The sequence below is a fragment of the Dromaius novaehollandiae genome, chromosome 6 (assembly GCF_036370855.1).
Source record: "Dromaius novaehollandiae isolate bDroNov1 chromosome 6, bDroNov1.hap1, whole genome shotgun sequence".
In the NCBI taxonomy this organism is placed as follows: domain Eukaryota; kingdom Metazoa; phylum Chordata; class Aves; order Casuariiformes; family Dromaiidae; genus Dromaius; species Dromaius novaehollandiae.
The window spans coordinates 10,717,060-10,742,632 of NC_088103.1; the positions used below are offsets into that span (position 1 = coordinate 10,717,060).

Genomic DNA, 25,573 nt, shown 5'->3' on the forward strand with positions numbered 1-25,573 from the left:
CTGCAGAGTATTTCATCAAGGAAGGCACTATCTGCTTACTCATAAACAAAGAAGTGGCCATGGATGGATTTAACCAAGTCCATATACCCATACAAACAGGTCTTTGGAACAGATGACCTGGAACAAAATTGTGACCCCTGTGAGGTCACTGAAAAAAAAATTAAATAAAAAAATACCGCATTGCCATTTCAACTGCAATGTCTGAGCCCCTGGCACAGCTTTAAAAAGTGACAGCAGGGGCCACTTCTGCAGAAAAAGGAATGCAGAAATACATCCCTTCTAAGGTCAAAGCCTTGAAGCACATCAATCTATCACTCCAGAAGCTGTCTGAACAATGCAAAATTGCTATTGAAAATTATTAAAAGGAGAAAATAGGAGCAAATATAATATAATTTCCCAGCATTTATAAGTTCACAACATGAAAGAGGAATGGGGGGGGAGGGAAGAATAAGGTTCCTCCATGATCAGAGATGAGAACGGACACAGAGTCCATTGACAGAGCTCAAAGTGCAAAAATGTCAGCACACTTTTCCCTCAGCTATGCTGTTCCTCAGTGAAGTACTTATACCAGACCAGAAGGCACTGCTGCATTTGAAAAGACTCAGACTATTCCCCAACCTGTTAGAAGCGCACAGGTGTAGTGCTGTGCTCATACAAGACACCAGTGATCTCAGTGGTAAAGCAGTTATTATTTTAAAAATAAAATTATTCCCCATACATCATAATTTCCACTAACATTACTGGAAGCTTCCCACACGCAATGAGGAAAAAGAAGTAGATGAATCATATCACTGGCATTGTTTGATTCATATTTTATTTTTCCATATAAAGAATAAAAATTATCAGAAATCCATTTTTTTAATCAAACTCTCTTCCTTTGGAGCACTGCGTTGCTTTTTCTCTTTTGTCCTTGACCTGCAGTGAATCCAAAGAAACACCTTTTTTCTTCCTTTCTTAACAGAATTTCCAGTGGCCTTTGCTGTTTAACATGCGAAGTTATTGCCTCCCAGTGTAAAAGCAATGCAGACACACTAGCAGGGGCGGAGCTCCTTCGATTCTTCTCCTCAGTCCGAGGCTGGCACACCAAAAGTAATAGCTCAGCAAAAACTTTTCACAGCTGCACAACCTGGCAGCAATCTATCTTCAGGTCCTGAATCAAAGCACTTGAAACAGCAGTCGAGGACCCCACACTTCCACACAGCAGTGTCAAAATTCACGGAAGTTGAGTACAGAAGACTCATCAGATTGATTTCTAAAGCTTTTACACAAGTGTAATCAAAAGCTAAAGAACAAAGTGGATCAATAAAAGTAATTTCTTCTCTTCCTTGTTAATGGGAGCACTCCTCTATCGAGAGATGTAAAACACTAACAGATCATGCCCAAGCTTAGACCCTGCATAGACAGGGACCATGAGAGTAGAGCCTGCTGTAGCCATTGCTGAAGTACTTAAACTTGAGTCCAACATCACAGCTCATATCTGAGAAAATCTTTCTGAAAAGGATCAGACTTAATACTAACTTTAACACAAGATGCTTATCTAACTCTGAAATAATGCAAAAACTTCACCAATTCAATCAAAATACAATGATTAAGCTACCCTAAAAACACTTCCATGTTTCCTGTACAGCAGAGAGCAGGCTGTGGGTTTATGATTCACATTTCAAGTCTCTACAGGTGGTACCAAGGCTCATTGTACCAAAGGATACAGCCAGAAACAACTGCTCCTATAAAGCAGAAATAACAGATAATGCCCAGAATCAGCCACTGATGAAATGGCTCAAAGGAAAAGAGCAAATCGTGACAAGTTACCTAACAGTCAACGGCAAGTCTCCCTGAGTAGCCCTCCATATAGGATTCTGCTCACACACCCATGAGGACACAGTTCACAACAGATCGAGACATACTCGCACCTACCAGCTTGTGCCAAGCAATAACGGGGACGGCCTGGAAGGCAACCTTTCCCAGGGGCACTGCACTCCTCAACGCAAAAGGAAGAGCGAGCAAGGAGTGCCTGCGCTCTGCCCCTCCTATCCACCGCAGCCTGGATGCTGACGCGGCGCTTGCAGCCACGCAGCTAGCCCAGCACGCCCGTTCAGGTTGGCACAGAGCTGGTAGCACCTCGGAGCTCAGCTCCGTTTACTACGTTTACTCAAACACAGTAAGAGAAATGTTCTTTCAGAAAAGCTGCTCGGGGAAAAAAGAAAAACAAGAACTTCCTCTAATATCTGAACGTGGTGTTTCAATCATGGTCCAACTGTGAGATGCCACTGCCCCACCAAAAGATAAGAAAACACCAGTCAACCAACAGCAGCAATTTATTGCTATTTGCTGGTGCCTGCTCCCCAGGATGTGCAGACACTCAGAGGAAACCAGGACCCGCACTGTCCAATGGAGATGCAAGTACTGGACCAAGATACATGGATAGGGAGATAAGATATGGACAGGATAGGGGATATGAATAGGGAGCTGCAGAGTACATCCTTGGGGGAACAGTCACACATGCTGAGCAAAGACAGAGCTCCCTGGAAAGCTGTGGGCTGTTTATAGGAGGGAAAAATATGGGACAAGATGCTGGAGAAGGCATAGGGCAACCTTCTAAGGATGGCCAAGCTTTGAGCATTCCAAAAAACATTACACGTACAAGAATATATTTAGTGATAATCTTCTATTTAGGATCACGCTGCTGAGTAAAAATAAATACTCGTCTGCGATAACACAGACTATAGCAATGTGCTGCAGGTTGCTACCCAAGGCTGTGGGCTATGCAGGATTTCTGAGCAGACAACCAGTAGAGAGAGAAGAAAAGTGAGTAGAGACCAAGCTACTAGCCAATACTCATTCCCACGAACATCACCACAAGCTTAGAGCAATTATTACTCTACATAATGACAACAAACACAAAATAACATGCCTCTTTCAGTATACTGCTCTCCTACAGCAGATCACGTAAAGCACATTTTCCATGGGCCTTTTTGCAAAGAGACTGAATTGGTAATACAATTACTAACATAACAAAACCTGCATGTGCAGAAGTTCTGGTCCTCAAGAGAACCATGTTCACAATCACACTGAGGGAGAACTCGGAAGAGCTAATAATTCAGTATTTTAGAAACTATTACAATCAAAGCAAATAGGACAAAATGATGTAGAAAAGTTTTAGCAGATGGGATGGTTTATACGGAAATTCAGGGGAATGAGAAGATGGAGAAAGTGCTCAGACACTCAGGAGAGCGGGAAAGCCCAAGATGCCTGTGCTTTTCTGGGGGCATCCCTCATTTGCCACTTCCCCACCCCAGAGTATCATATCCACCCAAAGCCACTAACATGAGTATCTCAGAAGGTATCACTTGACACTGGATCTCAGAACAGCTGAAAAGTTTGCTCTAGTTAGTGGTATTTTTCTTCTGTATCCTTAGTCCCAACAACAAAGATCGCACTCTCAGCTACAGCTGACACTTCAAGCAAATAGGAGACCTGAAAAACACCATCCTGCACCTGCCTTCTGCCTCCCCCACAAAGCCAAAGCAAAAGAAGCAGGGCAGGGGGCAAACAGGAGGTACATGTAGGTAAGAATGAGCTGGGCCTAGTTTATCATCATTTATCCTAACCAATATAAAGGATGAAATTTCCCTTAGAATAGAGAACCTGGCAAAGTATTTTCTAGCCTTTATCTTCCCACTTACTGCAACCTCAATTATTCCTCCCTGCACACTTTACCAGGCAACAGCCCTCAGCAGCTCCTCCCCTCCTGGAGGACCCAAATGCCTCTCATAACTCCCAAGTCCTCTCTGCATAAACTGACATAATCCAGTGATCTAGACCACATTCACAAAAAATGTTCAGGGTTGCACACAAGAACGATGTTGCAAAGCAGTGCAGCACACCTCAAACTGAACCACAATTCAAATGAGACACGGAAAGAGTTCATTTAGTTAGCCAACCAAGAAAAATAACATACAAAAACATCGTAGCTCACAGGTAATCAGTTTGTACACAGGATTTGCCAAGAGCAGATCTCCTAGGAGGAGCAGCTAACTGTATTGCATTTTACACCCCAACATTACTGATGTATCACAGCTGTCCTTTGAAACACACAAGGAAAATCAGATTTGTTCCCCTTTCACTCCATGCATCTGTACATATATTATCAGCGATTTACATCGTCAAAATCCATCAACTGAAAAAAGCATCAAAATATTATTTCTTCTTTCTCTTTCCTTCTAGCTCAAACTCTGAAGTAAAATATTGCAATAGTATTTCAGATCTAGCACCCTTCCCCTTTTAAGTGTTGTGGCAGTGCAAGTGGAAACCAGTAGAAAAAATGCCCAAAGTACTCCAAATGATGCAAACACCAGAAAATCACAGATGCTGGTTTCATCTGTTCAGCAGATATCCTTTTATATGGGGCCGCATTAGAAGAAATCTTATCCAAATTGTAAGAATTCCTCCCCAACTGGGAATTTGATAGAGAGTTAATGCCAATGATCGTTCATTTTTCATTTTTTCTCTTACTTGATTTTTTTGTTTTTGTTTTGAACTACTCATCTTCCATAGCAGGTGCAGAGAGTGAACCGGAGACAGAGAGGAATAGATGAACTCAAAGATGTGCAGGTTTAGACAGAACATTAGACTCTGAAATGGAGACTCCCAGGAAGACTCCCAGAGTAAAGTAAATAGTTTAGCTTTGTTCTCCTATAGCGTCTGCATTTCTCAAACTCAAGAAAATGACTTTGAAAAACAGTAAATAAACTCATTCACTTTTCAAAAAAGAAACAATTTTCTGATTTACAAGCAAAACTTTTTTTTCCTATTTTGTGAATAATCAAAATGTGAAACCAGTGCCTAAACTAACTTCTTCACTTTAAAGCTCCCACTTTAAAGACCCTTTGTCTCCTTATTTTAAGCCAAAAAGCGTCTGGGAATAAGTGGAATAGCAATAGTTATAGCAGAACAGAAATTTTAAGATGTGGCCAGTGTTAATTCCAAGCCTGAATTCAAGAAAGGTTGGAATGGAAACATCTCTCCTAATAACTTAGCATGAATATCTTTAAGATTATTATGCATCTGTCTCCTCGATCCTTCCTCTTCCTTCTGCACGGCCAATTATATTCTTCATTAACTACAGTTATGACCTGCCATCAAATCGCTTTGCTCTCAATTTCTGAGGTCAGTTAATCTTCTTACATTTACCTTCACAATATTGTGCAGATTACCACCACCATACTTATGCCAAATCTCTTACTGATACTTCTACAGTTTTTGACTCTTTAAACTCCAAATTTGTCCTCAATAGAGTGGACTCATCCCATTCTCATTTGGACGGGGGACACACACGGTCAGTTCCCAGGAATCCTGATTAGTTTCCTGCCCACTGCAGAATTCAGCACGCACCCCTCACATACAAGATCGCTCTCCTCATTTCAGTTTCATCTCCATTTTATCTACATTTGTATCCTCTTGGCTACGCTCTTCAAACGCTAGGCAGCTCTCTCACCAGAGAAGTTCCTCAACTTGTCTTTCTACGCAGAGTTAGTATATTATGGCCTTAAACTCTTTATTCTCTTCATTTTCCCACCCACACCATTAATACAATCCTCCCACCTATGTTGTGTAATAACTTCAGTAAGACCACTTTGTAAGTACAAGAGCTACAGCATCAGACCCTAAAGGATGGCACTTACTAGCAGTATTGAAGGTATAGGGCACTAATCAAGGCTCTATATGCTTCAAAGGGTGACCCCCACAAAAACGTATTTATTAGATTACCACTTGGAAATGCGCTTTCTGAGCCACAGACTCAAATTACTGTTTCAGTCAACCCTGAGCTCCGGGTTGTGGAAGCTCCAGACAGCAGCAAGGTTAAGAAATACACCATGAATGCACGATTCTCCTATACAGGCACCCAAAACTGGATGTGTTACAGAAGAAAGAAAAGCCATTACATTTTTTTTTCCTGCAACAGCAACCACTACAAACTAGTACCTTGCCTGGCTTTTACTGTTGTTTTGAATTACTCAATCATTTGTCTTCAACATTGAAACGGAGGACTCGTAAAGAGATACTGGCAGCTCTGCAAAATAGCACTCACCCCCAAAAAGAAAAATGATATGATCAGCAGCAACACATATTCCGTAACATAAACTTCACCTAATGTGCTTTAACTCAAATTTAGAGATGAAAGAAATTCAGGCTTTGAATTTATACATCCCAATGTCTCTTGTGGTCTACTCATTTACGCAACCATCGCCATAGCATTAAGAAAGTATTGCCTGGCCTGTAATTGTAAATGGAAAATCATCACAGAGTGTTCTTAATGAGGTCTTCAGGGAACATATCACAGCTATATATTATATAACATTTTTAGCAATGACCTGGAAGAAAAGGTGAAATTAATACTGATAAAAATATAGCAAGTTATCAAAAGAACAGACATGGCATTTCCTGAATTGACTGGAAAGGGAGCTGCAAGCAAACATTTCAGTATAGCTAAGGTTAGGTATCCAGGAACAGACTTCAGGCTGTATTTACAAAATACAGGGTTCTACCTAGAAAGCAACGACCTTAAGAAAGAGGTCAGCATGGTCAATAACCAAATACATAGTAATTGTAGAAACTCCTACTGAAACTTTATGGCCACAAGGGTTAGTGAGATTTTTTGATGCATAAATAACAAAATATAATTAGGAAAAGACAGGTTATTTTATATCCTGTGTTTGGCACTCTGGCATCTGCTAATGCATGTCCATTCCTGGCATACACAATTCAAGCAAGACACTGATACACTAGAGAGAGCTTGGGGGACCACAGGAATGACAAAGGATTGAAAGACCTTGACGTGAAAGCCCCAGGGAGTTCTCTCTACCATTTACCAAAGAAAAAGAAATTTGAAAAGCCAAAAGCTATGGCTATGTCTATGTGGAACAGAAAGCTGATAACAGAAGGCTCCTTGTTCTAGCAGCCAGAAGTATAACAAGACTCAATGACTTTAACTTAAGGCCAGAGAAATCTGGATTGGAACTACAGGAGGGGGAAAGGGAGCTTTAGAAACATCTTATTAGAGGTTTTGATGTAGTTTTCATCCATGGGCATTTTCAAATCCAAGTTTTTGGAGGTATTTTTAAAACATGATGCTTCAAAATAAAAATAAATTAATTCAGTCTTACAGCCTCCCTACACCAGAACAGATGATCTCGACCATCTTGACTGGCTTTATGACATGCAAACCAAACTGACACAAGTTAATAATGTTCCCTCAGTTTCAGTTCAGTAAAGATCTGAACTGCTGCCTAACACCATATTCCAGTTCCCACAATCTAACCAGGAAGATATTCTGCTCCTTAATTTAGGATCTCGTTTAAGTTCCTACATTCTGTTGTACAAGCAATTATGTTATTTACAAGTTGCTACATGCTGGTAGCAGCTCTCACTCCAAATCTGCTACGGACACAAAACAGAAGTTAACAAGTTAATCAGCCCTCACACACACACACACACGCACACACACCCTTTTCCATTACATTTAAAAACAAAACAAAACAAAACATTCCAGCAATGAGAAAGTCAGTGACAGGTAAGTCAGAAGACCAGCTAAAGGTAATTCGGCTACAACAAAAACAGTCATGGGGCAAGCAAGGTGCACTGATCACTTAGGTCACCTAGCTACAAGGCTGCAGCACTATTCAGGATTTCGCATCCATGTTTTGTCTACTCCTACGAGGAAAAAGCCTAAAAAATGGCAAATGCTGTTTCTCCTCTATGTCTGTATCAGCTAGCACACTTTCGGTTTCAAATAAAGCTCGAAATGGAATTTATACTGTAGGCAACTTCTATTTTCTCTTTAGAGGAATACTGACTTTCACTCTGGTACTGGAACAACAGCGATGTTGTTCTGGAGCAGCACGACACCAGCAGCCGTGTTTGGGTTGCAAAACTCAGGCAATGATCATCTGTTACAGAAGTAAATGCTACACATTTTTAAATATACGGAAACTTTCTCTCTCATTCACAAGTTCAGTAAAACCTTTACTTTACCAGAGCCAAATTTTACAACAGAGCACCAATTAACTTGTAACACAATAAGGGCAACACCAAAAAAGACCAATTAAGAAGGAACTCACAACTGTGTGACACAAACTACTGAATTTTAAATCGGCCTTGGGGGGGGGGGGAACATTTTTTCCAGAATGCTTAATACTAATACTGTTAGGAAAACAAGGGCAGACACATGTATTCGATATACCAGTTGTACATAAGTTAATGAAAAGTGATTCCAGTTACTTCCTTGTAATTCTCTGCTTTTTTTTTCTTGATATTGCTTAAAATTCAGAAATTTGATATTTAAAAGGAAATACCTTTATAAGAATTCATGAATTCTTTTTACTTCCCAAGTAAAATCCTACAGTTAAATTCATTTTAGTAGGAATGAAATCCTTTGGTCTCTACGCAGACAAGGCTCTTACTGAAGTCAGTGGGAAATTAGCTGGAGTAGTAACTGAAAGATGAATATTTTCCTATTCATTAACACCATGTATAAAATCTCAGTGTAACACCAGAGAAAGAAAAAACAGAGAAACTAAAATCTAGTCCCATTCAAGCAACCTGGGGGCTTCTCAACAGATTTTTTCAGTCACTGAAGCCAATAAACAAACTTGCTTAGCAATATGGTATAGAAGTCTAAACAATTTGTTAGTGCCCATTTTCAAGGTATTTTCTAGATACTATTATAATTTATCAATGTATGAACATCATAAACAGCAAAAATTGACAACTGATTTCTGGAATCTGCAAAGCTATCTCAAATATTTCAATACCTATGTTACATAAAGCAAGCACAAATAAAAGCTACTCATGCAGTAATGAATACAAATGGTATCAAGAAAACAGCATATCTAGAGTAAGAAATCAGTGTTTATTTTGTAATGCTGCAACTTCGTTAAGAACATCTAAACAATATATAAATATACTTACTAGCCATGCATCTGACCTGCATCCATACATGGACATGTTTTCCTTTCTTCCCACAAACTATCTTACTTTTATTTAGTATTTCAAGACAGTTTTGATCACAAACACATTTTCTACTTTTTTTAATAAGCTCTTCTACCACGGGGTTTCCATTACAGTGGAAGTTCCAGCACTGCACTAAAACACAGTGATGGGCAGAATTTACAAAAGCATAGTGATTCAAAGCACATGCAAAGCCCCAAAACCCCCCAAAATTACTAGGTTCAGCCTGGCCTTATCCCACACCTCCCAGCCTCATTGTAACCTCTGCCTGCAAGGTCCCACACACAAGAACAAGAGTGGCACTACTCACACAACTTCTCTGCTATGCAATAAATAAGTTAAAACAGAAAACCCTACTTCTCCCTGTCCTCCACTCAACTGACAGCACCCCTTTCTTCCCCCAGCATTTTTGGGGGTTGGACTGAAGGGAGGAAAAAAGAGTAGCATGATGGTCCAGTTCAGCAAGTAGCACAGCAGCCCTGAGAAGGAGGGGGATGAGGGGCAGTGTAGCACTGAAGGGAGCTCTGCAGGAACCGGGGGAACAAGGGAAGAGGAGCATCTCTGCATCCTACCCATCTCAGTCTGCACCACAGGGAGCACCACCGGATAAAGCCTACAGGGCCCCAGCTCCCCCCGAAACTAGCGGCTTTGACAGAATTATTCATGGGGCCCCCCAACACTCCACCGCTCCCGTACCCAAACGATCTAGCAGCATCACAACTCCTATTCGGAACAATTTTTCATTCATGATCACATTTCAAAATTAAGGACGATAAAATTACTGGAGTAGGATTAATAAACTACAGGCCTTTATAAAGGCCTTCTTTGTTTGGACTCCATTCGAAAACGCCTACATACATAAGAAGTCTTAACAGTACCATACAAATGAAATATAGTTGCTCATGTGGAAGTGCTGGAAAGACTGCACAAGGAAGTATGGCTCTAAATTATAACCAGAATCATGCCTGCTCATTTCAACTGAGCTGCACAGGCCTATCAAAGAGGGGAAAAAAAAAAAAAGAAAACCAATTTAGACACACAATCAGCTTCAAAATAGGACAAAATTAAAAGAACATTTCTTTCAAAAAATGTTACATAGCTTTTTAACTAAGTTACTTAAGTAACTCCTTACTTATTCTTAAAAATAAAGTTGGATTATTTGTGTGCGTCATTCACATGTCAAAAGTGAACTTTTCTTTATCCAAAAAAAATAGCAAAAAGGCACAAAAGAAACAGGCAGACATTTTCAGCCAGTACTCAAATCAATTTTAATTGATATTTTTTAAAAGGATAGATTTCAAGGCGATAATATCCCTTTAAGGAACACAAAATGCAAGACAGGTATTCTCTGGACAACATCCTTTCCAACTCATATTACACCATTCTGTCTTCTTCATCTGTAAAACTCCACTGTAGTGCGATTCCATCCATTGACTTGTTGATATCTCATTTTAAAAGGGAAAAAAAAAAAGTAATAAAAATGAATTACTTCCAGCTAAATATTCTGTCAGACATTTTGCACTAAAAACATATACCATATATCTTAAATTAGAATAAATGTTCAAAATCAGTTCAATCCATGCTCACTAGAAGCATGATTAAGGACATGAGCAGTTGCTTTTCTTAACTCTTGTTAGCACATACATGAGCTTTAAAAAGTGAGTTTTAAATTTCTTGAAGCAGGACAACTAAAACCTCAATGTAAAAGAGCTAACAGCAGGTCTGCCACACTGACTTCATATTTGAAAATTGTTTTTGATGAGAAATACTACATTTTGTACGCACAGAGGAGAAGAATTAAGAACAAACTCAAGTACGTATTCATAACTTTCACAGAAGTATGACTTTTACTAGTTATTAATACGATGTATTTGTTTACCAATAAACCAAAAGTTCCAGATATCAAGTCATCTTTGGCTTCTGGCTTGGCTTAAACTGAACTGATTTTACACAGTTTAGCAGGCATTGTTTGCACTTTCTTGGCACACACAATTACCATTATGGTGCTTATGCATAAATGCACAAACAAAATCAGTCAAAGAACAAAGAACGTGCATGCAGTTGTAATACTCACTTAGCACTGCATATATTATTGCGGATCTCTCACAATCTCTTCTTTTTTTTTTTAATCTCCATCAACGCAGCAAACATCTGCAGCCATTCAAATGGTAGCCTTGGCTCTGCAGAACCTAGTAGAAAGACCATGGACTGTACACTTCTTCATCAGCTGTATCTTGATCTGTGGGAGGTTTCCTTACTGGTTCCACTGCTAGCTATGCTTGATAACTGTAGATTTCCCTGACAATATGTTGCCATGTTCAACTGTCTTGTTCTTCTGAGCTGAGTGTTATAAACTCGCATACGATTGCAAACATTTCCTCACTGTTAAGGAGAGGTGCACTGCACTGCTCAAATTGAGTGAGAGAAACTGCTAAGCGGCTAAAAGGAAAATGGTATTATTATGTAATTGAAGCAGAGCGTATATGTCTTTTGAAATGCAGGGAAACGAGTTTTAAGTACCAATCCCTTCAAATAGATTTTCCATTATCAAGAATAAAGCACAAGAGGTGTCTGCTTAACTGCGGAAGGCATACAAGGTTAGCAAGATAAACTATAAGTATTCTTTCCTTGGTATCCACTTCTATGAACTCACACTGATTCTTTCTTCAATGAGCATCTGCTTGCTAGAAATGATGAATATTTCAGATGTCCATTCAAAATAAACATGGAGAACCTAATAGGGTATTTATGGCACAGAAGAATTTCCTAAACTCCTCTGACAATAACCCGTAAGGAGAAGTAAAACAAAAACATGGAAAATGATAAATAATAAATGAAAGTTACAGAGTAGCAGTATGTATCACATTTAGTCTTAATGTTTATATCTGTCCAACCCATTTTCAACAGTAAAGCATTGCTTATTTTCACTCTGTGCAGAAGATTTTGTAAACATGCTGGTCCTAAAAAGCATAACCTGAAAGATATCCTAGATATCCATGTAAATGAATACACATCCATAAAAACCTAGCACAATTAGAGAAATGCCAACTACATTTATTATTAGAATAGGATACTACAAATCCTCCTTTAAGAAAGTTTACAATAATATTGGAGGTGAAATACAGTGCAAAAAAAGCCATTAAATGGAAATATTCTGTTTAATTTTTCAGCATGTCACTGGCGGATTCACTCAACCGCTACTGATCATTAAATCAGAAGCTGGAGTTGTAACTCAACAGGCATTATTACAATACTAGTTTACATACCAATCCCACCCATAAAAGAAGGTAGGTTAGAAATACACTAGTGTGTCCTATTTCTGAAATGCCCTTGTGAAGAACTCTGAAAATTATGTAGCTTTTTATAAGTTTACTGCAGCTGACAGAGAGGGGTAGCCTAATTTAAGATGACCAAGCTTCCCCCAAAACAACAATGTAAAATCCCAGCATCTCCAACCTACACACTTCCATGAAATTCCTTCAGGAATAAGGCACCTTTCTTGGTGTATACAACTGAAGAACTCTCACCAAATGCAATTCAGCACCACAAAACAAAGACAAAATACTAGAAGACACAAACTACAGTATCTAAAACCAAAGAGGAAACACTGTACAATCAACTCATCAAAGGAAAAGTCAAAACAAAAATAAACAAAAGTCCAACAACTAACACATGATACTATGCATGCATACACACAAGCCTTTCCGTCTAAGAGGGAAAAAAAAAAAAAAAAAAAAAACTGTTCAAGAAGCTTTTGCAAAAGGAGTGAAACGACAGCATCATATTACATAGCAACCTGCCCTGCCATCAAATCAGAAACAGTAGTAAAAAGAACTCAAGAAAGAAATCTGGAGACACCGTGAAGCCCTACTATAACATATCTGCTTATGACCAAGAAAATAAAAAAAATAAATTAACATTCACACTTCAACAGAACAGCTATCTTACCAATTACACATTACAAAATTGAATGACTTATTTACAAAGACACCTTATTTTGCACACTAGTATCTACTTAACTGCACAAAATATATGAACAAATGCTAAAGCTTTAACTACACCTATGTGCTGTGCTACAAAAGCAATAGTAATTAAAATAAATAATTAAAAGCATATCCATGACAATGAAACATGCTAATTTTTTAATGAATGAATTTATTTGATGAAAGAAGGACAGTGCACTTGCTAGCGTTGTATTACCACAGTTACTCTTAACACACAAAGAGGTGGTTTGCACAACTACTCCCACATTAAAAAACAGACAGAGTCACTCCTGAGACTGGATATACTTGCAAGTCAAATACACCTACTCGTTCCTTCCTTAATCTTACCATTTCACTTCATTTTGCCTTACTGAGTAAGCTAGAAATCCTGCAAGCAAGTTTTGTAAAGTACAATAGTGAAAACAAACTGTTAAGAACTGGGATGTTTTTGAAACAAATTACACTACAGATATTCATTTATCAAATCTACCATGTCCAATAACTTTTTAAATTCTAATGTACGAAAACAATGCTAAAATATCTGAAATCATTTAGCTGCACTTGATATAAAAAAAATAGTTCTATAAAATAAGTTTAAACATAACATTTTTCTCATTTTCTTTAGCTTTATCTTACAGTAAGTTTGCACCACTCACTCTGCAACATTTTAGTTTTGAAAGAAGTCATGACTTATTTCTATTCAAAATATCCTTATGATGAACTGAAAATGTAATATCCATGTACTACTACCTGTTACTTTTTTTTCAATAAGCCATAAATGTAATAACACTATTTTGTTATAAAAAGCAAAGTGTTTTAATTTGAAACACTGATCTTTTGTTATCACGTTATCATGAAAGATAGCCATCTTAAAAATCTCAAAGAAAGGCACTGCCATGTGAAACTGAAGACTCTTGTAAGTTTTTGAAAATTTCAGTTTCACTTGAGGTGTTGCAAAGATTAAGGAACAAAAAAAAGGAAATTGCAACTACAGTAATTTAGGCAGGAAATTTCCAGTTTCATTAACTTGGTTTATGTTATAACATTGACATTTTGCACCTAATTTCAGATGCCATAAAATCTGTATACTGAAAAAAACAAAATTCAGCTATTACCTTCGGAAGGAATAAACTAGGAATAGAAGAAGCTAAAGCGAATCTTCAGTACAATGGAAGGCAAACTTTTTAGTCTGCAGACTCGTGCAGAAAGATTCAAATATGTATACAACATGCTGGAGAGAGAGAGGAAAAAAGAAAATGTTCTGTGCTTTTAAAATTAGCTAATCTCCTGAATAGCTGGAAAACACTGCTTCCCAGAAGTTAACCCTTTGATTTCCTATTCTATAGGACAAGAAAACACTGCTTAAAATGGGAGGAGATAAATATCAAAGCAATTATTGGTTACCTTAAAAACTCTTTGCTTCCTCCTCTGAGGTCTTTTGTTTTCAGTTAGAACCTAAAAAAACATCAAATTGCAGAATAAGTTGTGGTCACAAAGGCAGGCACCTCCAATTTTATTATTAAACTGCAACATTTCTCAGTACCCAGAATGCTTTACGTGCAGCACTTTAGCGGGCTGATGGGGCCCTAGGCGGCCCCCCCGCTGCCGCCCCGACACGCAGCGCCGCCGCCGAGGGGAGAGGCCCGGCCGCCCCCCTGGAGCCGGCCTCGCTGGTGCCCCGCATTCCTCACAGCGGCGCCCACGAGGCGGCCATCTTGCTTCCTGCCGCAGCGGCGCCCTCCGCGCCGTCGCCCTCCTCCAGGCGGCGTCGCGGGCGCGCGCCTCGTGCGGCTCCGCGGCGGCCGGGTGCGCGCCCGCCCCCGCCTCACCCCGCCCCGCGCGCGCGCGCGGCGACGCGCCGGGCATGCCGCCCGCCAGAGGAGCCGCGGGCGGCCCCAGCCAATGGCGAGGCGCGGCGCGCGGCGCCCCCCCCCGCCCCGCGCTCGCGCCGGCCCTGCCCAAACAAAGGGTCTCCTGTGCGGGCGCCGCAGCGGCCGCCCGCAAGCTGCGGCATGGACTCGGCGCCGCCGCGGAGCCGGCCAGCCGCGCGCGCGCCCCCGCGCTCCCGGGCGCGTGCACGGCGGGGCCCGGCCCGGCCCGGCCCGGCCCGCCACCGCCTGCACGCCCGCCCGGGCCGCGCTCCCGTGCTTTTCGGCTCTGTAAGGGCAGGCTGCCCGCGGGGTCAGGCGAGGACACAGCCCGAGAGCACCCGCCCCTGGGCACGCACCCACACATGCATGCGGACGGGCACCCGCGTGCACGTGCGCTGTGGTGCGCGCAGGCTGGGCACGCGTGCACCCGCCCCTGCGCATGCACGCCTGGCACGTGCTGCCGTGCACCTGCACACACGCCCCGCGCGGGCCCGGCACCGAGGCCAGGCACCCCGCTCCGTCCCCCGGGGCAGAGATGGGGTGCAGCACGGGCCTCGGCGCCCACTCCCGCGAGGCTGCCTGCGCCACGCTCGGGGGATGCTGCTACCACGGCTCGCCCTAGAAGCGGCAGCACCCGGCGCCTGCAGCTCTGCGGCGCGGGGATCACGGGCAGCCCAGAGCTGGGGGCGCCGGCGACCTCCACGGCCGGTGCTGCTGGGCGCTGGCAACCCGCCCGGGAGGGCTGCGCCCCAGCCCGCAGGCTCACGCAGCCCCTGCCCTCGCCACGGGTGCGCGCGCGGCCCAGTGCACGATGCCCGCCGCTGCCCTGCTGCAGGAGAAGGTTCTCTCTTTTCGCAGCACCTGACACAGACGGTATCTGTCCTAAACAACTTCTGAGGCAAAGAGACAACAACGTAACGTAATCTTATTTCCCATGTCACCACCTGTTTGAAGTGCTGAGCGGGATGGAGAGGTAGTATCTTCATCCCGAAGTGATAAACCTGCTCGCTAACATGAGACAACACATTGCAGGGTACCTACTTTAACCTATTACTACTCACTGAGATGTTTAATACAACAGTTTTCAGCTGATATCTGAACCAGAAAGCCGGCTATGTATTCATGCACCATCTACATCAACTACATGCATCATCTGCATTTGCAGCTACAAATTGCAATTTAAAACTGTTTTTTGTATCTCCTGTTGAATCCTAAGTGTAATTCCAGTTTGGTTATCGGTATAAATCAGCTAAGTAGTGCAAACACTCAGATTTGGACCCACAACTTATTCTGTATTGTATCAATTAAACAAGAGAAAGCTGCTGCCTTTTTTTTGATGTCTGACACCACCTAATATTTAAGCTCCCAATCTGTTGTACTAGAGTTTCATGCAGAGATAATAGGATTTAGGCCCAGGTAAAGTAAAAGTACTGACTTGAAAGTTAATGCTTTCCTAAAGTACCACAAGTTTATGAGGGTTTTTAGCCATAACAAAAATGGGAAAGGTGCCTACACTCAGTGATCTCCATTATCTTTGCAGCTTTCGCTACCTAAAATGCTTTACAGTCCGGAAAAAAACCACCCCAACCTATTTTATTTGCCTAGAAACATAAAAAGAAAAACTGTTCAGCATACTCATCCAGGCCCTGATGTGGGTGTGCACTGGGTATGCACTAAGCAGCAGTTGAAAGGAGCACCAGAAGTTGCAACAAAAAATACCAAGTAACACTTAATATTATTATGATGAAAAAATTGAAGTGCTGTGATTTAGTCCCCAATTTGTTAGTTATGTGCATTGGACAGTACTTAGGCTGTAGTTTCGGGTTTCCTTGTTACCCAGTTTTCCCTCTTCTTTGGATGGATCCTTAATACAAGAAAGGAGAGAAATACTTTTCTTTCCTCCAAATAAGAAAAATGTCACTGTAAAAGCCATAGGAAACTGGCACAGGGACTTAGGAGCAGGATCAATGAGGAAGCAACTTTTTAAACACACACTCTAGAACTAACTAGACCCCAAGCTAACCCACTAGCCTTTAATCTAAGCCTTATTATATTCCACACTCAGCATCACAGAGAATGCCAAGGTGTAAAAATTACTTTACACACACACATGCTATATGCCAAAGAGAGTAAACTGTGCTACTCCAACTCCTAGCCCTGCATCCACCCGATATTTCATACATAGCTTTGTGCATCTTTGCTGTACATGTTACTCAACTTCACTAGTCCACACACTACCTCCCTGCAAAACTCTCAAGTATCATATTCAAGAGGAGTGACTTTGTGCACACTTATTTTAAAATTTAACAGGCTTCAATATTTCTGGATTCTCTTGCAAAATACCACAGAAAGTCTAAATTTCTTGATTATAACCAAGTCTGGCTAGAAAACAAGAATTCCATTTTACTTTATTTTTTGAGATTTCAACAACTGGCTGGGTTCCAAAGCAGAGCAAACCTTTCAAAAATTCAACCAGAGACAGATGGGATGTGGAAGACCGAGGTTCAAGCCCTCGGTCTGCATCAGGCAAACTGCCCAAGCCATCAGATTAGTCTAATAATTCTGTCCTCCACCCCATCCCACCCCCTTTTGTAAAAAAAGTTTTAAGCAGACATTTCATTTTAGACCTGAGAAACTTTCCCAACAAGAGTTCGATCAGAACAGATAGTATCTGTGAGAGCTTTCTGTTAAATCAGCATTTTCCATTCAAAAAATGGTTTATTGAAAAGTTCCTAACCAACGCTAATTATAGCATCCTTCTTAACATGCCTGGGTTTTAGGCAGCATGTTAAAAACCCACAATTAAGCAAGTCTTATTGTTACTTCATATTTCTATGTTACTCAGATTGCAACTATTAAATGAGATGCCTCCACATACTTGGGTAAACCCAGTGAACCTACACTCAATGCCTGGATTTTTTTTTCCAACTTGCTTACTTCAGGTCCTGCTAATTCTCATTTGGTCTGTTGTCAAATACGAATTCAAGTGTACGCTGTTCACCTCTAAGCAAAATATTTTCTTGCATGGATGCAACTCTCAATGATGATGAAAACGGTGGCAGCGATGAGGGGGCAGAGCAGCGGGTCCAGGGGCAGAGGGGCTCGCCTGAGGGGCAGCCTGAGGAAGAGGAAGCCCGGGACAGCAGGCGGATGGGGAGCCGAAGGGCAGCTGCTCTCCTTGCCAAGCACTTTCTGCCCGCGAGGCATCCTGGCGTTCAGCTGTTCCAGCCCCTGCCCAAGCAGGGCCCCGAAACGCCAGACAAGCAGCCACGGCCCTTTCTGGAGAGAGGCTGCAACTGTGGCCAGCTCCAGTCTCTCGCAGCAGCCGCTAACACCTTCAGCCGCTGGACCCGACCGACCCACTTGCCTCCAGGGGTGGCCGAGTGCTCTCCAAAGCGTCCCATCCTCCCCTGCCTCCAGGGGTGGCCGGGTGCTCTCCAAAGTGCCCCGTTGCCCGCAGGCTGCAGGGAGGGCGAGGGGACAAGCTCTGCCATGCAGAAAGGGGCCTTCTGAGATCAGGGCTCCCGGCACCGGCCAGTTTCGCCGCGGCTCTAAAACAGCCCTATGTGTTACAGCCTTTTGGGCAAGAGGAGCTCCGGTGGTATGTTATGAAACTCTGCAAGTTCACCTCAGGAACAACCCGGGCTGCGCAGCTTGGCACCCTCGCGGGCTAGGGCTACGCCCAGGGAGCCCTGGCCAGCTGGGAGCCAGACGGGAGCCGCAGCCCTCGGCACAGTCAGAGCACAACACGCCACAAAGTGCAACTACTGTGCACCACAGTCAGCTCATATTATACTCCGTTACGACTGCAAGCACTCAGGAGACAGCGTTTTAATCCTGAGGGCATGCTGCTCTATCTGCAAAACCTTTCTGTGCAAAACTTAACTCCTTTTCTTTCAAAGAAGATAATAAAGTAAATTATGGCCTACCTTTCCTATCTCATGCTAGTTTTGAAATCTCCCAAATTCTACCCTGCATTGCAGCAGATCCAGACAACTCAGACATACCTGATGACTCAAGAGCAACAAAATAGACCACTTTTTGAAATCAATAGGCTTTTTGGTTAAAAAAAAAAAAAAAAAAAAAAAAAAAAAAAAAGAAAAGCTGTGAAATAGCCTTCAGTAACTACTATGTTATTTCAGAAAACAACAGACACAGAAAGACAAGACAAAATACAGAAGTTTCACATTCTCATATATACGTGAACTTGTCAGAAAACACTTTTTACTGTAAAGCATTCCTCTATTATTCACTGTGAGAGGGATGATAATTCAGTATAAAACCTTTTTCTTCTCCTTTTCAAATCTTACTTGCACTTTTTACTTACTGTGCTGCTCTTTTAAAAAACAGTAAGCCTATTTTTTCCCTGTATATTTTAGGATTCTTTCTTAATTTTACCACCTCCTAACAAAACAGCCACGACATGAATCCTTCAGGAAGGAGAGCACTTCATAAAACAATGTTGCTATACACAGGGGCTACGAACTAGAGCCCACAATGCTTTATCCAGACTTTCATGATGTCACGTCCCTGCAAAACCCATTACATTCAGCAAGGTAAGTATCACTGAAGGTTTATGTGGATGTTATTTTTAAGTGATATTTTCAAGTCCAATGTAGTTTTCAAATCTTTATCTGGATTATGTGTGAATTAATGAAAATAACAGTAATGTAACTCCAGACCAGCTCCAAACATGCAACCGATACTCTCTTAGGGTTGAATGCTTGCACACGTGTGTTGGAATATATACTTCAAACTACATTCACGGATACTACCAACGAGGCCTTGCTCTAACAGTAAATCCATGTAAGATTTTTTTTAAAGGTACTTTTTTTTTTTTTTAAGTAACCGTATGTATGGACTACCAACTCCTGTACTAGCTATTCTAGAGCCCTTAAACGTACCAAGTTCTCATGGACTTCATCGTGAGTTTTGCACCATTTAGTTAAAAAGAGAAGAGAGAATTCCCTTTAAGGCAAAACATCACTGTTTAAACTGTGCTCATGCAGAGAATGTCAATCCCCTACACCCTCCTCCCAGTGAATCACCTCCAAAAAATGCTTACATTCCACCAACATGAGAGAGGGAGAGACGCAGGACTCTTTCAAACAAGGAATGTACTGAAGCCAACCTAATTTCTCTTAATTATTATGTTCAATTTCTATACCATGGACAGAGACCTACAGTTTTTTCCCAGTTGCCCTCTGCTTGAAACAAGTTACTGTCATAGAGGTCCCAACCGTTGCAGCCCAAGCCTAGCAGTTTAGGAAAACACAACAGAATTCCCTTCTGGACTGCTACAATTTGATCTAGAGGATAGCTTCTGAACAGAGCAATACCGCACTTCCCAACCCCTACTACCTCCCCTATATCTCAGCATCTTTAAAGAGTACTCATATCATATCTACATCATAGGCATACTTTTCTCTTTCATTTTCTCAGAGCAGTTCCTAAGGAGTACAAATGAGACAAAGACTTGTTTTTACAAACATCAAAAAAGGCACCAGGTTTCATTCAAATATAATTTCATGAGAAAATACGTGACATATTCTTAAACGTCAAGAATACTCCATTTCTTCTATGTAAGACTCTGAAGCTTATGATGAAATTTAATGAGAAACGAAGGAGGCCTCTGGTGCAGCTCGAAAGGCATTGCACAAAATGTGACCATTTTTATAAAATAAAAGCACACACGAAACAAGCTGCCACTGAGAGGAACATAAGCAAGGAATCTCTCATAAAGAAAGCAAAAGGAGTGCCTAAAGAGGAAAGAGGTGAAGGGGCAAAGCTAATCTGCAAGGAGAAGGTCAGCCTGAGATACAAGAAAAGAAATAAGTATGTTTAGCCTGGAAAACAAAGGTTGACAGAAAAGCTGGAGTGTTTCCTTTCACTGACCCTGCCAAAGCCCTTTTTCATGGCTTTTAAATCACTTCCTACCTTCACTCCACCAATGCTCTTTCATGAGCTTCTTCAGTCCCACTGGCTAAACATAAGGAAGAACATAACGTTGCTATTATGCCACTCTCTTGCCATAAATGCCAGGATCAGCCTCTCCCACCTTTATTGCTTTATTATGTATCTTCGAGTCACATTTTAATTGCCCCCTTTTTTTTTTTTTTTTTTTTTTTTTTTTTTAAAAAAAAGGGGTATTCAGGAGCTGTAGAGGCAAAAACAATGTCAATGAACTTTGGTCCAAACTGTTTAAACTTACTCTCCAAACACTGTAATTTAAAATATCCTTCCCCCATAAACACAATCATATCCCCTCACTAAAGAAAGACGTTTCTTTTTGCTTGCCTGCTTTCAAAACAGAATGGACATGTCTGCAAACCCTGGTAAGTACAGGACAGAGAACAGTAGAAGCACGGATCTCCTGAATCTACTGGTGCTGACTGGATTTCTACCTGTTACAAGAACAAGCCATTTTAACAAAATTGTTACTGAGAAAGGTTTTATAGGTGCATTCTCTCCAGTATGAACTGTTCCACTTTGAGTACATACTGGTGCAGAGATTTGAACCTGAGTTTCCCACATCCCAAAGTAAACGTCCCGGTGGCTTAACAACAGAGACGGCGTCTCCCTGACTCAGATACTCTTCGTTGACACGAAGTGTAACACTCCCAACAGGAGACAGTGACACAGAGGATAACTCTGTAACTCAGAGATTAGGAAACTCAGTTGGAATGTGGGAAATCTACGTTCAATTCCCTACTTACCTGATTTAAAGCCTGATCTTGAACTGAAATCTCTCAGAAGGTCAGTGCTGTTATCACAGGGGCATACAGACTGTCTTTATCCCTCCTCTTTGTTCCAATAGTAATGACCTGGGTTATAAAAGGCTGATGGATCAGAAAAATGGGTAAGAAACACAGAAAAGAAAGTATGTATGTGGGGTGTGGTAAGAGACATAAGGAGAGATGCAGGAGAAGGGAAGTGAGAGAAACAGAAGAATAGACAATTAGAAAGGCAGAGAGATGTGAAAGGGGAAAACGCAGCTACAATTTGAGCCTAAAGGTTATAAATATAATTTCACCAAATGGGTAGCATCACAAGCAAATTATTTTAACTCTAATTAAAGAGCAAGCAGCCTTATCTTGCTTTTTAACCTAGGATATTTTAAAATAGACTCTTTCCCTAAGAATTTCCCATTTCTTAAGTGACTATCCTCATTTTCCCCCTCCCCCTTGCCATTTTGCACTTATATCTTTCTCATTCCTTCACGTCCTCAATGACTTGTTTTGGCCAGTATGCCGAGATCTGGAACAAAGAGTTAAAGCCAAACTCACCTCTGGTTTTATGCATTTACACAGCCAAAAGAAGAATAACACCAGCACACCTTATTCTGTATTTGTATTGATGAGTAGAGAAAGTTACTATTCAGTGTATTACGTCCAACGGTAACCGTAAGTTGCCTAAAGCCATGCAATAGCCAACATTTCCCTTCATGGCATTTTTAGATATACCTGAAGCCTCACAAGCGTGACTTAATTTACAACTTTTTTGGCTTACCTCAAATGGTAGCGTTATTGGTGGCGGTGGCTTTTTCAGTTCTTCGCATTTTCTCTTTTTACATATCCGGTGACTAGTTTTGCGTTTCCTGCAACAGCTGCATTCTTCACAATTTGTTTTCCGCAGACAAGGTTCACAGACTCCACAACGCCTTCGTTTCTTTTTTTCTAGCATAGGAAGCAAAGATGAATATGGAACAGGGTAATCACAAGCCGGATTTGTAAGAGAGGATGGCCCTGAGGCCTCTACTGCTTCAGTGCTGTCGCTCACGTTGTCCTGAACCAAATTCAAGTTTATTCCAACACTTTCCAGCTGTGATGAATAATCATTATGCTGCAGTCTTGAGTCAGCTGGCAAATCTACATTTATGGCTTTTTCAGAGGCAAGGGCAGAGATTTCTGTGCTTGAAGGCAACACTGAAACAAAACCTTCAGAGAAATGTCCAGAGCTTGCACTGAAGATTTTATCCACTGTGCTTTTTTCCTCATCAGATGATGAAGTGGGGACATTACCTGAATTCAAAATTGACGTTTCTACATCAATACATTTAACAAGCTGTTCAATTTCCTCCACTTCAATATTGTTTAAAGAGGTATTGGAAGCTGGTTCACATATTGAAAATATGTTTTTTGAGTCAGATTCTGAATTCTCCCTTGTACAGCTCAGATCAGAATCTGAGTTAAGTTCTTTGTGAACAGGTACGAAATCCACAACCAATTTTATGTGGGATTCTGTAAATGACCTTGAGCCTTCAAAATGTAAAAGTGAATTTGATTCAGTGGTAGCAACAGAGTTAGAATTTGAAACAGCTTCTTCATTCACAGACTCTAAATCCCAGTCTGCCTTTAAGCAGGATTCTGCAAGTGAGCTTGAGTCTTCTAAATGCTCCTGTGAGTTAGGTTCAGAGGTAAGTACAGATGTAGAATTCAAATCATGTTCTTTACTAGCTAGCACCAGATCCAACTCTGTTTGGACATGGGATTCAGCAAGTGGGCCCAACTCTTCTAATGGTACTGCTGAACTGAGGTCTGAGGTATTGATAGAGTTGGACTCAAAATCAGGTTCTTTACTGTTAGGCACCAGATCAAAGGGAGTCTCTAAAAGTACCTTTGAGTTTGATTCAGAGGTGATTATAGAATCAGAAGGAGAAGATGGAAGCACAAGCACAGCATTTTCAGCAAATGCTTCGACTGAACTACCCGTATTGAGATGGCTGTGTGTCTGCTCACAGGGCAGGTCTTCTTGCTTATACTCCACCTCTGACACTTCTGTATTGTAATCAGCTACCCGACTGTTTGGAAGGGAGTCATTTGTTTCAGGTATTTCTCTCTCTTTGTCTTGACTATCACATTTGCTGGCAGGCTCTTTGTCTGCACTGCATGGCATATCCTCTCCAGGAAGAGGAGCTAATTCATTTTGTGCTAAATCTTGTTTCAAAATGCTTTCTCCTGCTTCAACATTTTTTTCTTCTACTATCGCCAGGGCTTCTTGTTCATGCTTCTCCTTCGTTTCTAGTCTTTTCTGTGCTGCAGTTTTCTTGGGTTTTGCAATTGTTGGAGCTTGGACCAATCTACGGGAGAATGATCTGTTACGGAGAGACATTGTAAAGCCATTGATGTTGAAAGAATCCTGGTTATGAAAGAGAATATTGTCAGCTTTCTCCAAACTCACCCAAGATGCTCCAGACAAGGTTCTGGTTACACTGCTCCTGAGAAGTCTACCTGATGAGCTCATGATTGGTTTCTTTTCTTGCTGTTTTTTCTTAACATCTTTTTCTTGTGCTGTCTTTTTGCATTTTCCAGAAGTAACAGCTTTTGTGGAAGTCTTTGTGTTTTTTTTCCTCACTTGGCTAGATTTCTTTTTGCCTTGGTTAGTTTTCCTTTTGCCTAACTCTTCCTTTTTGACTAATCTGGAAGGCCTTGCGTGGTGAGCCATGGCTGCTGGGTAGTAGAAATGTTAAGAGGGGCGATGGAAAATATCATGAGCTCCTGAGAGAACTTTTCAATAGAAAACTGTACACTCCCATTGCTGCTCTCTGTAGTGGCACAGAGTTAACTCTGAAATAGAAAAAGGTATAATATAACATTAATATAATCCTAATAAACCAAGGAAGCACATGGTCAGCTGACCATTTTAAAATAATATTTAAAGATACACAGGTACAAGTAGAAATATTTGTATCTGACGTTAGGATTAATTAACACAGAAGCTTTGAAAATACTAGTAGTAGATTACAAAACAGAAAACTTGCCCAAATGCCTCTAACAAAAAAGTGAACAAAGCTCAAATGGTCAGGCAACATCACATATTTATTGTTTTACATTAATTCTAAGAAGCTTGATTTTTTTCGATCTTACTAAGGGTTCATTAACTCCACTCCACTAAGAATGGGTAGGATTATATCCATGGACACACTATTGAAAATAAAACTAACACCTATCACTATAATGACCATGCAAGAAAAAGAGTAAATCTGAGTTTATGTAGTATACGTGTGTGCATTCACACACCCTCACAAGAGGATCTCTCATTCTTTTGCCGCCCGCAGGCAGCCCACCATGGTGCAACTCCAGGTGAAATGAAAGAAGTAACTAGCTCCACAAAGATGGCTAATTGACAGCACTGCTCAGAGAAGAACTGGACCACGGAATAGCTCTTCCAAGCGTTATCACCTGGGTGATGTATCAGCACAACATACTACATTGCAAGCCTTGGTCCTGTTCTGTCTGGCTATACCAAAGAAATGTATTATGTAAGTGATTGTCTTTGCTCCATCATTATGACTACCACTGCATTTGGCTTCAACAAAATACTGTGAAGTCTGTCCTACATATTTGTCCCCAGATATGACGGCAATGCAGAAGTCCCCAAATTTCCCAAATGCAACCTGTGTATCTCAGAGGATACAGTGGATACCCGCAATCTTCTTGCTCCTAAGTAATTTCTTTCAAAGTAGGTGGTATTTTTTACATGTAAAGCAATTCTCTTAAGTACATAGTTTCTACATGCATGCTTTTAAGTACCTACGGAAGGCTTTTAAAGCTTTATTTGTCTATCTGAATAGATCAGATGGGAAGACAAGGGGCACCCTAAAGGTGGGAGCTGGCAGATCCAGAGCAAGACTCTCCGCAGTCTGATACAGGAGAGTAGCCTTCCCTTCCTCATCAGTCCTGCAAATTCCTTATGTCCAAAGGAAGTCATCTA

At 41.3% G+C, this 25,573-nt stretch overlaps 1 protein-coding gene across 9 annotated transcripts in view; it reads right to left on the reverse strand.

Moving 5' to 3' along the window:
- TET1 (tet methylcytosine dioxygenase 1) overlaps positions 1-25,573 on the reverse strand; it is an 86,759-nt gene that overhangs the window by 53,527 nt on the left and 7,659 nt on the right. For 7 of the 9 annotated variants that reach the window (XM_064513649.1, XM_064513651.1, XM_064513650.1 and 4 more), the window contains exons 2-3: positions 22,370-24,426; positions 14,394-14,444 (exon numbers count right to left, since the gene is read on the reverse strand). In XM_064513649.1, coding sequence (XP_064369719.1) covers positions 14,394-14,444; positions 22,370-24,304 — 1,986 coding nt within the window. In that variant the 5' untranslated portion in view covers positions 24,305-24,426. Of the gene's footprint in view, positions 1-14,393; positions 14,445-22,369; positions 24,427-25,573 lie in introns of those variants that run through there. The other 2 variants (XM_064513653.1, XM_064513652.1) reach the window with 2 other exon arrangements.